Source organism: Acomys russatus, chromosome 27 (assembly GCF_903995435.1).
Source record: "Acomys russatus chromosome 27, mAcoRus1.1, whole genome shotgun sequence".
In the NCBI taxonomy this organism is placed as follows: domain Eukaryota; kingdom Metazoa; phylum Chordata; class Mammalia; order Rodentia; family Muridae; genus Acomys; species Acomys russatus.
This window is the reverse complement of record NC_067163.1, coordinates 44,472,904-44,486,028: the sequence shown is the minus strand read 5'-3', so window position 1 is coordinate 44,486,028 and position 13,125 is coordinate 44,472,904. Positions and strand designations below refer to the sequence as shown.

The 13,125-nt window shown below is 43.7% G+C and overlaps 2 protein-coding genes across 3 annotated transcripts in view; one reads left to right on the top strand and one right to left on the bottom strand.

Annotated features, from left to right (window-relative positions):
- The window catches only part of Galnt7 (polypeptide N-acetylgalactosaminyltransferase 7), a 124,691-nt gene extending 123,858 nt beyond the window's left edge, over positions 1 to 833 (top strand). For both annotated transcript variants that reach the window (XM_051170049.1, XM_051170050.1), the window contains exon 12: positions 310 to 833. In XM_051170049.1, coding sequence (XP_051026006.1) covers positions 310 to 447 — 138 coding nt within the window. In that variant the 3' untranslated portion in view covers positions 448 to 833. The remainder of the gene's footprint in view (positions 1 to 309) is intronic.
- A 7,154-nt stretch (positions 834 to 7,987) lies between these two features.
- Hmgb2 (high mobility group box 2) lies at positions 7,988 to 10,309 on the bottom strand. The gene is made up of 5 exons (XM_051169853.1): positions 10,287 to 10,309; positions 9,553 to 9,727; positions 9,108 to 9,253; positions 8,859 to 9,033; positions 7,988 to 8,414 (listed from the first exon to the last, which is right to left on the bottom strand). The coding sequence occupies exons 2-5, from the start codon at positions 9,700 to 9,702 to the stop codon at positions 8,253 to 8,255; spliced, it is 633 nt and encodes a 210-aa protein (XP_051025810.1). The 5' UTR covers positions 9,703 to 9,727; positions 10,287 to 10,309; the 3' UTR covers positions 7,988 to 8,252.
- Positions 10,310 to 13,125: the final 2,816 nt, after the last annotated feature.

The following is a 13,125-nucleotide window of genomic DNA, read 5'->3' as shown; positions in this document are numbered from 1 at the left end:
TATTAGCCATGAAGACCTGATGGAACATGGATGAATGAGAAAGCTGGTGTTATTGCCTTTAGCCAGAATAAGAACTAAAGACAAAGGTTTGGAGGGAATGATACTGAACTTCAATTTGTGTGGGTTGATGGTGACATACCAGCAGTGTACAGTGCCTTAGCGAGAAAAGGAAAGGCTAAGAATACTGACATTTAAAGTCTAATGTGTGCTTGCCCCGTGTGCTTGAGCTGCCTTCTGTGGAAGCCACGTAACGGCTTCCAGCGTCAGAGTCTAAATTCAAACTTTACTTTCCCTCGCGGTGTTTTCCAGAACCTGCACAGGTTTACTCACATTCCTTCAGGAAAGTGCTTAGATCGCTCAGAGGTCCTGCACCAAGTGTTCATCTCCAGCTGTGACGCCAGTGCCATGACACAGAGGTGGGAAATGAATAACATCCACAGTGTTTAAGATGACTGACAGAAGCCAACACTCAACCTACTGACAAGTCCGCTTGGAGAGGACTGAAGCCGCCTGGAACCTGCTGCAAACGTAGTTATTACTTCTGTACAGCTCCAAACCTGGAAGCTCTCTGAGGGGGCTGGAAGGACGCTGACAAACTGTGATCGTACAATGACATTCTCATCTGCAGTGACTGTTTACAAAACTGCTCTTACCTTAAACTCTGTAGATGTTTACATCGTTTGTTTCGTTTTTCTGATGATGTTGGTGATCTGTGCCTTTAACTCCATTTCCAGAATGGAGTTAAAGCTTATGTTGTCTTCTTTGGGAACACACTCAGGGGTCTGAAAGGAAGTTTGGTTTTTGTTGTTGTTGTTGTTGTTTTTTGTTGTTTTTTTTTTTTTTTTAACACACTTGAAGAAAAAAAAAACAGAAGGTTGGAGTAACCAGACTTTCATATGTGACTTGGTGGTTATCAACCTGCTGTGTCTTTATTTAATTTGACATCTTTGGGAAGCACTGCCGCGGGTGGCTAGCCAAGGTGGCCTTCCTTCAGTCATGCTGCTTGTGTGAAAGGTGAATTTCAACACATTTAGTGCCTCTTTCATTTCTCAGTATACTTTTTGAGAGCTGATAGTGAGATTTACGTGATGGTAACAATGGAAGGACTGTCACCTGTCTGGGGACGATGTCTGTTCCTCAGACATGGATTTCTGGGCTGCCATTGACTATGAAGCAGAATGTTGTATGGCTGCACCAAAAATGACGGGGGACCGACCTCAAGGCCATTCCGTAGGACTGGAGGCGTCTGTGGCATGAACTCCAGTGCCTGCTGATATTTTCAGGGCCCTCTGTTCACACCAACCTCTTGCCCCCGGCATTTTGCATCTTAAAAAGAAGTTGAGGGGCAACACAGTAGCAGCACAGTAAAGCCCTAGTGTGGACCACTTAACAGTTGGTTGTGAGGAAAGAATTCTCAAACCCTTGTTAGGTAGACGCCTTAGAAACCCGCAGGACAGCATAAGCTACGAAACCAGGATGAGTTGACACTTTATTTGTCTTCATTCAAATGAAATTCCTTGCACATTTTTTTAAATTTAGGAAAATTAGTATCTAATAGTCTATTCTTAGATCTTACTATCTAAGAATGCAGACCATCAACAGATGTGAACTATGTTGTGCTAAGTTAGATGTTAGATCAATAGGGTTTCTTGATTTCATTTTTCCAAAATGTATTTTTCTTTAATATTCACCAGTGAATAGAAGATTTAACTCAAATATTTATTAAGACAATACCCTACTTTAAGACAACCAAATGTTGCAAACTTGAATCCCTAGGAAGTCTTCTATTAATCCCCAAAATTAAAATGTCTACACTAGTGCCAAACAAAAAAACAAGCAAAAAAAAAAGCAATGTGATAGGCTGATAAGATGGGGACAAGTAAATTAAGCGTTTTTGATCTTGTAATCATGATATCAATGAAAGACATTAACAAACTACTGCCATAAGGAAATATTTTTAATTAAAGCTTTAAAAAGAAAAAAAAAAGCCTACAAATCTTTTTCATCCACCCTTAGTTCTTTAATTTGGACAGTAAAAATTACACATCCTAAAATAGAGTTTTATTTATAATTTTGAATTGTCAATTTGTACTTTGCTACTGATCTGTGATCAACTATTTAAACTTTCATTCAAATATTCATTCATTTAAATATCTAGGGATGTTTAAAAAGCAAATGCATTTATATGCTTATATAATTGCAAATAAATCCACCATAACAAGGAAACTAAGAGAACTGGTAATTACTTGTGTGTTTGAAATTGACACCATTTTTTTCCATGTTAAATAGATTTTAACCTTGTATCTATGCATAGGCTAAGAAAGATGGCACACGAACTGTGCATGTAATTTTATGGGTAAATTAAATTGTTTGTAGTATAATTCGTTAGGATACTGTATGAACAGGATTCTATATATTGAAATCAGAAACCACACATGACAACATCAGAAGCTGCCGCCATAATGACTATTTTATACTTCAGGCCGCTTTGGAAATAATCCCCATGTCCTTGCTTTGTAAGTTGATAATATCACTATGCATTTCTACACATTTTATAAATTTGATTTATGCAGATTTTGATACACTGTATGTTTCTGTAGAAATTGTACAAATATTCAAATTTTTATTAGGGTACACTTGAGAGGCTTATGTATATCCTAATTCTGGGTTGCTTGTTTTTTAGGTGAGAAAAAAAATAAAATATTGTATTTTAATCCATAGCTTTTCGGTATTTGTAATTATTTATATATATATATATTTGCACACTTTACAAATTACTCAGGTTAAAAAAAAAAGTACTTGGGTTGAAAAGAGAGAGAGACACAAAATGAATGTTCAGGTGATCATCAAGGGGAGAAATTACTCAGGCTTTTTATTCACAGGATGTAGGGTTGATAGCTGAAATGATACAAACTATAGTTACTAGATGTGTGCCTGAGCACTGCTTAGAATCTGCTGTGTGCGCTGCACGTGTCTACTGCAGGATGGAAACATGATGATGTCTCTTTACAGTCTTTTAAGTTCCTTGTTCCTGGCACTTCCGCTACATCCCCTATCTAATGATAAAATACAGTCTCAGGAAAGAGTATCTTGCTTGGCAGCAACTACCTCAATAACATTGCCTCTATTGACAGCAAAAGTGTTTTTCGATCAAAACAACACATCAACAACAACAACAAAAAAGAAGCCAAGGGAATAGAAGTGTACCAAAACTAAACTAGAAATGGCCCATTGGACTTTGCCTGCAAAACAAACCTGACCAGGAGACAAACAGCGTGGATTTGGACATTCCAAGTCAGTGCCCCTCCTCAAAGACAGCCTCGCAGGGAATATCTTTCATTGCTCAGCAGAATGCGATTGCAGTCCTCACATAAAATCGGGGCATGCTAACACTTAGGAAGCTGAGGCAGGTGGATGTTTGTGTCCTGGTCTACACAGGATTCTGGGCCACCCAGGATTAAACACTGAAGAAAAGAAAAAGGAATCCCCACACAGGTCAGTGAGAAACAAGGCTGGTATCTCAATGAACAAAAGTTTGTGTACATGAAAATTATTCCGCATGGATGCATCTTTAAAAGTACTGAGCAGGCAGTGAATCCGATTAAAAAACCAGACAGAAGCTTCAATGGTTTATGGGGACCCTTATTTTGGGGACTAAAGATTAAAGAAAGGACTATTTCTAAATTAGATCAAGAATTGTTTTGTAATTTAAGATTTTGAATTGCCTATAATTGAGGCTAGTAGTTTTTTAATGTACTTATTCTTTTTGTTGTTGTTGTTTTTTTGTTGTTTTGGTTTTTTTTTTTGTTTTGTTTTGTTTTTTTTTGGTTTTTCGAGACAGGGTTTCTCTGTGTAGCCCTGGCCATCCTGGACTCATTTTGTAGACCAGGCTGGCCTCGAACTCACAGCGATCCGCCTGACTCTGCCTCCCAAGTGCTGGACTTACTCTTGTTGTTTCATTTTTTTTGCTTTTTGGGGTTTTGGTTTGGTTTGGGTTTTTTCGAGGCAGGGTTTCTCTGTGTAGCCTTGCCTGTCCTGGACTCTTTGTAGACCAGGCTGGCCTCGAACTCAGAGGTCTGCTTGCTTCTGCCTCTCCGAGTGCCAGCAGTGATTACAGGTGTGTGCCACTGCGCCCGGCTAGATTTTTTTTTTAAGTGACTGCCTTTGAGCAGAGTTGCAGTGGGGCCTTCTTAATTTTTATAGTGGCGGATGCTGCAATCTGCTTGACTGAATGGTAGCATAACATAGTGGAGTCCAATGCTTATCTGTTTGAATTTCTGTTCCACTACAAATTGCCTTGTGTGTGTGTGATTTTAGCTCCATAGCACAGCTTTCTCATTTACACTTCTTGCTTTTACAGGGTTTGCAGGGTAAAATGTGCCTAATGTACTTAAGTAAGGTTCTCAGCCCAGGATCAAGGTATAACTAACTTTCTGACTTTGTGATTTTTTTTTTAATTTGTTAAAAATTTATTTCTGTATATAAGCACTCTATTGCATGTATGCTTGCATGGCAGAAGAGGGCCTCAGATTCCTTTATGGTAGTTGTGAGCCACCATGTTGTTGCTGAGGATTGAACTTGGGACCTTTGGATGAGCGGCCAGTGCCCTTAACCTCTGAGCTATCTCTCCAGCCTCTGTGATTTTTATTTCAATGAGACTGCTACTGTAGTTATTGGGTTGCTTGTTTCTGTATAAACCACCTCATCTTTTTTGGTAATGTCAAAGTCAGAGAATGCATGTATATGAATGAATGGATGAATGATTATCAGTTACCTGAGCTACAAGCTAACTAATCTCTGGGCACACACACCTTCAGTGCTTAGCACTCAGGAGGTAGTCTCTTGAATTTGAAGCCAGCCAGGGTGACATACTGAGACACTCAGTGTCTTAGTGAAGGAAGGAGAATGGATAGATGATAGAAAACCATTTCAAAAATTTGGTGAATCAGTTTGAAATTTGGTACTACTGGGAACCTGTTATTCTTTACTTTTAATTTTTTCTAAATATTGTTTTATTAGTTTATATATGTGTTTTCTCTGCATGTATGTCTAAATACTGTATGCATTCCTGGTGCCTAAGACAAAAGAGGGCATTAAGTCTCCTGGAACTGAAGTTACAGTTGTGAGTCACCATGTCCTCTGCAAGAGCAGCCAGTGCTCTTAACAGCTGAGCCATTTTTCCAGCTCCTGAGTCTTCACTTTTACAGTAAACAGCCTAACTGTGCTATTCTACAGAGGTGGTAACATGGATTGAGTTCACCAAGAGGTGATGGGGGCCCAGGAGCATAGTGAAGTTCACTGAAACCCCCAGAAAATATCTTGTGCCTTTGTTGCAGCTTAAGAACCATCACTAACTGGCGGTTCTTCAGTGAGCTCTTGACACCATAAAGTGGTAATGTATTGCCAATATTTAATTCAGATCTTAGTTTTTATAAACTTAAGATTTCTGATTCTACTTGAAAATTTGGGAAAGTCACGAATTTTATACCAGTTCTACCAAACAAGGAAAGAGTTAAAAATAGTGGCCCTCCCATTTATCTTAACATTCGTGTTTATAAATATCCATAGAATTGCTCAGATACAGCAATATAGAATAAAAATTTCAGTGTACGGGCCCTCACACCTCATCACTTCCAGCCCTTTACCATCTAGCTCCTATGCCTTATACTTCCCATCAACCAACACATAAATCTGTAAAATAGCATTCATACAGGGAATCTCATGAAAAGATCATTTAAAACAGGCTCATTTCTACAAGTATTATTTCACTTTTAAAGACAAAGTCTTATAAAATGCCCTGGCAGTTCATTTACATTTTGTTTGTTTTGGTTTTTTTCCTTACTATTCCCTGAGAAATAAAACTACTGTTTTCCAAACAGTTCATGCCGTGAAGTAATGGAAAGTCAGTTTTGTGTTGCTCATTTTTTTCTGAGGCAGGGTTTCTTTGTACAAGCCTTGTCCCGGAACTTGTGTAGACCAGGCTATACTGACTCAGGATTCACTTGCCTCTGCCTATGATTAAAGGCATGTATCACCATGCCCAGGTGGGAAGTCAGATTTAAGATGTGCTATTTATTTACTACTTAGTGATACTCTTAGAATTATTCTTTTGGAATGAGACGGCCCAGTAGGTTAAGGTGCTCACTTCCAACCAAACCTGACAACCTGAGTTTAACCCCCAGACCCCACATGCTAAAAGCAAACCAACTTCTACAAATGTTCACCATCACATTGGCCCCATGCATCTGAGTGTACACATTTTTAAATGTCTTTATGTGTGAATGACCATGACACACATGGAGGTTAAAAACATCCCTGTTTGTTCTGGGAATTGGAACTGATCATTAGGCTTGGGTAGCAAGGCTGAGCTAGGCTTCCTAGAGCCATAAAAGAAGTTAAACATTTGACTGCACTCAAATAAATCCATGCATTAACAAATATCAAAGAAGAATCACTATCACCAAGTGTCACTTTCCCTAATACACAATGTCTCCATTAAGACTTAAGAGAAATGAGACAAAAGATCACAGCAAAGAAAACACCCTGAAGTATAAAAAAACATGTGATACATGCGAAATGACCAAATTTTGGGAACCAAATGGATGGAAGATACTATTAAACTGCTGCTGTGGTGTATATGCTATACTATTTAGAGCAGGCTTGCCAGGCTTTGTTGAATTAAGCCCAAGCAGTTTCTAACAAACTCTAGGTACAAGTTTGGGAGAAAATAGGTCATTGAGGTTATCTTGGGGATTAGCTCATTTGCCTGGCATGTTTAAGGCCCTGGGTTCAAGCTCCAGCACTGCCAAAGTAAAACAATAAAGTAGCAAGCTCTGTACTATCTGTACCTTTTAACCCAGCTACACCTTACAGAATTTTTCACAGTCACTGCAATATTCTTAAAGTGGAGTAGGGGGGCTACGAGGATAATAAAAGCAGCACCTCTTTTCTGTGTAGCCTCTGTAGACTAGGCTGGGCTCAAACAGATCTGCTGGCCTCTGGAACGCTGGGACTTAACGGAAAAACTTTAGGAAACTTGTAAGGTTACACCCAGGTTCAATGGCAAGTACACAGGTATTTTAAAGGAATTCTTTTAACTTAAATACTGATACGTGTCATAAATGTACATGCATGATTATGCTCATTCTTGGACTTTCAAGTCTTAAAAACCCAAAGCCGAAAAAGGGATGCAACTACCTACTTAACATACCATCTTACATTTTATACCATTAAAGCACTTTTCTTTGGGGGTGGAGGGGCACATACATAACCAGGCAGGCCTAACTCCCAATCCTCTTGCCTCTATCTTCCAAACACTGGAGTTACATGTACCTGCCACAACACCCAACCTGCTATGATCTACTTTCAACATCTTCACAATTGCAAATTTCCCAACACATGCAAGTCACCTCATCTCAGAACTTACTTTTAGGACTTTAAATTTTGGTACAATGAGCTAAGACTCATTGTAAGCTAAAACCTATCCACCTCAAATCCATACTAACAGTGACTCAAACTATAAAACCCCACACCTGGATATCTAATCCACTACCCAAAGCATTTTACTATACTAAACCACCTAATGACTGAAAACTTAAAGCTCACCTCCTTCCCCAAATTTGAATAAGCTTTAGACTTCTAAGTAAAATAACAGAACTATTTTCAAGTCTTAAGTGTTTTTGCTCTGGTAATCAAACTAGAATGTCCCTAATACTTAGCCTCAACCTGTTGCTAATTATGTCCTAGGTCAACTGAAAAAAATTTAGCCCTAAACACAAAAATCAGAGAAATTAATAAGCAAAAATGATTAGCATAAAGCTTAACATGGCCCCACCTGTGTTTAAGGGAAAATATAATACAAACACAATGCAAGTAATATACATTATTTTATTACAAATTTAAAAAAACAAAAAAACAAAGCAACATCCTAAAAAAATTTTTTACCGGTAATACAAATTCCTATGAAGTTTTTTTTTTTTGGGGGGGGGCTACCATAAGAAATTAAAGAAACCATTAAATATTTAGGAACATTCAACATCAAAAGCTTTAAATCTAACTGTTCGTTGTAGCCCCTGAAAAAGCTACAAACTCCTTTTTTAAAAAAGTATTTTTTTCTACAAAGAATCTCATCAGCTATACAAAAATCTGTACAGTTTTTATACTGAAGCTAATGTTGAGCTGCACTTGAATTTCACATTCTTAGCAAAACAGTTGCCTGAGCACATCCACTCCACACATTTTACGACAGCCATTTATTCTTCGTCCTCATCTTCGTCCTCCTCATCCTCGTCCTCATCTTCTTCCTCCTCCTCTTCCTCATCTTCTGGTTCATTCTTCTTCTTTGAGCCTGTTGGCCTGCCAGGCCCCTTCTTTCCTGCTTCACTTTTGCCCTTAGCACGGTATGCAGCAATATCCTGAAATATTGTCAAAGTAAGATCAGCATCCGGTGTCATTACTCAAGTGTGAAAAACCACTTAATGGTAAACAACCTAAAATTGGCCAATAAGCTTATTAGCTGATATTCAGACCACCACAGGTTTTAGAGTTTAAAATGATGGAAGCTGCCTTAGATCAGGTAGGTTTTTACTGACAACTTACACATATACCCCCTTCCCACCTTACATTTTTGGATAGAACTATATAAAGTGTAGTTGGCACTCTTACCTTCTAATACAGGTTTACATGGCAAGGGTTTAGGAAGGAAATTTAGAGGGCCACAAACAAAATCTATAAAGGCGAACATGTGTGTACTGCTTAAGTTTCATTAGGCCTTTTCAAAAACTGACAACCACGGATTACATCAATTTCCTAAGTTTCTATACCTCACGTGGGTGCAATGTACGGGAGCGGCACTGTACCTTTTCATACTTCTCCTTCAGCTTAGCTGCTTTCTGCTCATAGGGTTGTTTATCTTTGGCAGATTGTTCAGACCACATCTCACCCAGTTTCTTTGCAGTGTCTCCAATAGACAGGCCAGGGTGCTCACTTTTGATCTTTGGGCGATGCTCAGAGCAAAACAGGAAGAAGGCAGACCTGAAAGGAAACAAGAGAGTTAACAAAAGGGGGAGGCGGGAGGGGGTTGGTGGCTGGTTTTGAAATCAACTCACGGTGGTCGTTTTGGAGCATTAGGATCTTTCTTCTTCCCTTTCTTATCCCCTTTGGGAGGAACGTAGTTCTTCATCTCCCTGTCATACCGAGCTTTGTCGTTCTTGGCCAAATCTTCAAACTTCGACTTTTCCTTTGCAGACATGGTCTAAAAAAAAAATGAGTAAATCACCAAAACCTTTAAGTTCTTAGCTGGACAATAAGTAAACAAGCCATTCGGGCAAACGAGCCAAATTCTAGCTGTACCAATAATTAACAGTGCTGCCCTTTACCAGCCTTTAAAAAAAAAAAATCCTACTTTGTCGCCAACTCTGTAGAAGTATTTTCCCTCAAGTCACCAGAGGAGGAAGAGCTCCAACTTCCTAGTGAGCCGCCCAAGGGGCCCCGCCAAAAAACAAAAAAATAAACCACCCCGGAAACCGCTCGGGCCGAGCAGGGGATGCTCACCTTCCATCTCTCGGAGCATTTCTTGGAGAACTCGGCGAAGTTGACCGAGGAGTCGGGGTGCTTCTTCTTGTGCTCCTCCCGGCAGGTCTGCACGAAGAAGGCGTACGAGGACATTTTGCCCCGCGGCTTGTTGGGGTCTCCTTTGCCCATGCTGACGGCGGCGCGCGGCGTCTCCCTGCCGGGGAGGAGCAGGAGAAGGGTCGAGTCGCCGCGGGCTCGCCACGGGGTGGGGTGGGGGGAGCGGGGGGGGGGGGGAGCGAGGAGGGAGATTCCTCCCCCCCCCACCCCACCCTCACCCCCGGGCTCGGCTTCCCGCCCAAACCCGCGCCCGGAGCCGACCAGCCCCTCCTCCCCGGCGCGCCGCCCGCCCCGCCGGCTCCGCGCGCCTCAGCCGACTCGCCCTGAGGCCGACCGACAAGCCGCCGCCCGCGCGCGCGCGCGCCCTCCCTCCCTGACAGGAAAGCCCGCCGCGGCTTCCACGCCACGCGCCGCTGAGGCCCGCAACTTTAAAAACAAAAACAAACAAACAAACAGAACAAAAAAGAAACGAAAAAGAGAACGCGGCCGGGGCCAAGGGCTTCCCGCCCGAACTCCACGGCCTCGCCCGCACCGGCCCGTACCCCAAATCCCGCCCGCCAGCTGGGGCCCCGCCAAGCCGCCCAGACAGACGTCCCCACCTCCAGGCGGGAAGGCGCGGGCCGCCAAGCCCCCGGCGGCTCCCGGCCGCCTCTCACCTGGCGCAAGCTCTCCCCTCACAGCCCGACGGACACACTTCCTCCCCCAAGCTCCGGCGAGAACTGGTTTCTCGCTAACGCAACCCTCAGCCTCTTGTTTTGCAGACTTCTCCGCGCCACGGCAGCTTGACGAGAGCTAGTCGCCAGGCCACGCCCCCCTGGTCCCTCCGATTGGATGGGAGGATTATTCAAAACCCGGAGAGTCCCCGCCCTCCCCCAGGAAAGGCTGCTGATTGGTCAGCGTCTGCTACGGCCCAGCCCACAAGCTTCAGCCTAGCAGGTTCGGTGGGTCTCCCAGGTCGTTAACTCCCAGACCCGTTGGAACCGGTCTAGGGAGGAATTGTACTGCTCGGCCCTGATTGGCGGCGGGAAAGGCGTTTGAAAAATGGCGGGCCCTCCGCTGATTGGCCAAGACTGTAAACAGGGGTGTGGCTGGAACAAGAGGAACAGCCCCCCCCCCCCACTCCCCGCCCCCGCCAGATTTAAAACTATGAAGTAAGGCGGCTGGCGCAAATTTCCTCAGGTGTTTAAAAAAAAAAAGATGGCGGCGGGCCTTGCTGGCGCAGAGGTGACTGAAGACGCCACTGCACCGCGGCCTCCCCGGAGCTCAGCTGTGGCCTCAGGACAAAAAAAAAAAAAAAACGGGGAGAGTGCGGTGCGGAGCCCGGAAGCGGCGGCGGCCGAGGTGGAACCGGAGCATGGCGGACGGGGACCGCCCCGGGACTTTTCTCTCACGGCCCCCTCAGGTCCCAGTGCCGCAGTCCCCGGTGCTGAATTAGAACAAAGCCACGCCGCACCTTCGGGGTGGTGCCCGTCCATACCCACAGGGCTAGGATCAGCGGGGTAGCCACAGCGCGCCCCACGACTCTTTCCACGCGCGGCCGCGGAGGCAGCAACCTGAGTCAGCTTCCCTGTCGCCCAGCGGGTCCAGCCGCCTTTCCCGAAGGGAGGAGGAGCCAGCCCGACCTAGCGAGCCATGTCTGCCTTCGGTATGGCTGCTGAGAGCTCTCCTTCCGCCCCCCTCCCCACGCCTATGGTCCCCGGGTGTGACAGCGCTGTTTCCACGCATTTTAAATGTTCTTCGCCCCGTCCGCCCCCCCCCACCCCCGCCCCGCACCCACCCCCGCCACCTTTGCTTGCACTTTGCCGGGCCGCCCTCCTGTTCGCTTCGTAGGCTCAGTCTCAATAGCGCTTCAGAAGGACCAGCAGCTCTTTAGACCTTCTTGTTAAAAAGTGGACTTGAGAAGCTGTTTTCCTTGGAAATAAATGATTGTTCAGCGTTGCGAACATACTTCATGTCGGCAAACAGTGGTTCACACAGTTTTTATGTTTTGCCACAATGAAAAATAAGGCGGCGGGGCGGGGTGGGAGGCTAGGGATGTCCTGTTTTAAAGATCCCAGATTTGTTTGGTTTTGTTTGCTTTATTTGCTCTGGTGGGATTTTTGTTTGGTTGTTCTAGGGTCTTGGGGTTTTTTTTGGTTGGTTGTTTGTTGTTTGTTGTTGTGGTTTCCCAGGTGGTGTAGCCTGGTTGTCCTGGAACTCACTACATAGACCAGACTGAGCCTTGATCTCAAGAGAGACACCTGCCTCTGCCTGGGATTAAAGGCATGTACCACCATGCCTGGCTCAGGTCTCAGACTTTTATTAGTCATAATGCTTGCATAATTTTTGTGTCTATCTGAAATGTTACACATCTAGTTAATGGCAGTTGTTACCTATCCAAACCTGAGTCTATTAATTCAAATAGCAATGTAAGTGAAATCGCCGATAATTTTTAGATCACGTTTTAAAATTTTATGTGCACTAGGGTTCTCTAGAGGAAAAAAACTAATGGAATGAATATATAGGGGATTCATTAGAATGGCTTGTGGGCTGTGGTTCAGTTAGCCCAACAATGGCTAACAATAGAAGGCCCAAGAAACCTGAAGTCCGTTAGTCCAGGAGGCTAGATAGCTCAGTATGCGCGGAATCCTGAAGAAGTGGGCTCCAATACCAGTGAGGAAACTTTGCAGGGAGAGCAAGAGCAAGCAAGCAGAGGGCAAGTGGGCCTCTTCCATGTCCTTTACATAGGCTGCCTGTAGAAGGTGTGGCTCACGCCTTTAATCCCAGCACTGGAAAGGCAGAGGCAGGCGGATCGCTGCGAGTTCAAGGCCAGCCTGGTCTACAAAGCGAATGCAGGACAGCCAGGGATACACACTGTCTCGAGAAATGGTGGCTCACAACCATCTATAACGAGATCAGGCACACATGCAAGCAAAACACTGTATACATAATAAGTCTTTTAAAAAAGTGGATCTTCCCATTTCAAGTGATTTAATTAAGAAAATAAGCCGAGGCAGTAGTAGTGGCACATGTCTTTGATCCCAGCACTCCAGAGGCAGAGGCAGGTGGATTACTGTGAGTTCCAGACCAGCCTGGTCTACATAGTGAGTGCAGGACAGCCAGGGATACACACTGTCTCGACAAAACCCTGTCTCGAAAAACCAACAGGAAAAAAAAAGTCTTCACAGGTATCCCCGACCACTTGGGTTTTAGTTTATTACAGATGTGGTCAAGTTGCCAGCCAAGAATAGCTATCATTTGTGGTTTAGTATTTCTTTTATTTTTTTTTTATTACGTATACAATGTTCCACCTGAATGTACGCCTGTACACCAGAAGAGGGTACCAGATCTCATAGATGGTTGAGCCACCATGTGGTTTCTAGGACTTGAACTCAGGATCTTTGAAAGAGCAACCGGTGCTCTTAACCTCTGAGCCATCTCTCCAGCCCTAGTATTTCTTTTAGAAGTCATCTCTGTCATGAGGTAGATTGCACTTATATAAAAGTTGGGCACTTA

Coding starts and splice junctions, on each gene's coding strand:
- Hmgb2 (XM_051169853.1), bottom strand. CDS start 9,702: ATGGGCAAAGGAGACCCCAACAAGCCGCGGGGCAAAATGTCCTCGTAC. Junction 9,254..9,552: donor AATGCTCCGAGAGATGGAAG/GTGAGCATCCCC, acceptor TTTTTTTTTTAG/ACCATGTCTGCAAAGGAAAA. Junction 8,415..8,858: donor TGAAGGAGAAGTATGAAAAG/GTACAGTGCCGC, acceptor ACAATATTTCAG/GATATTGCTGCATACCGTGC.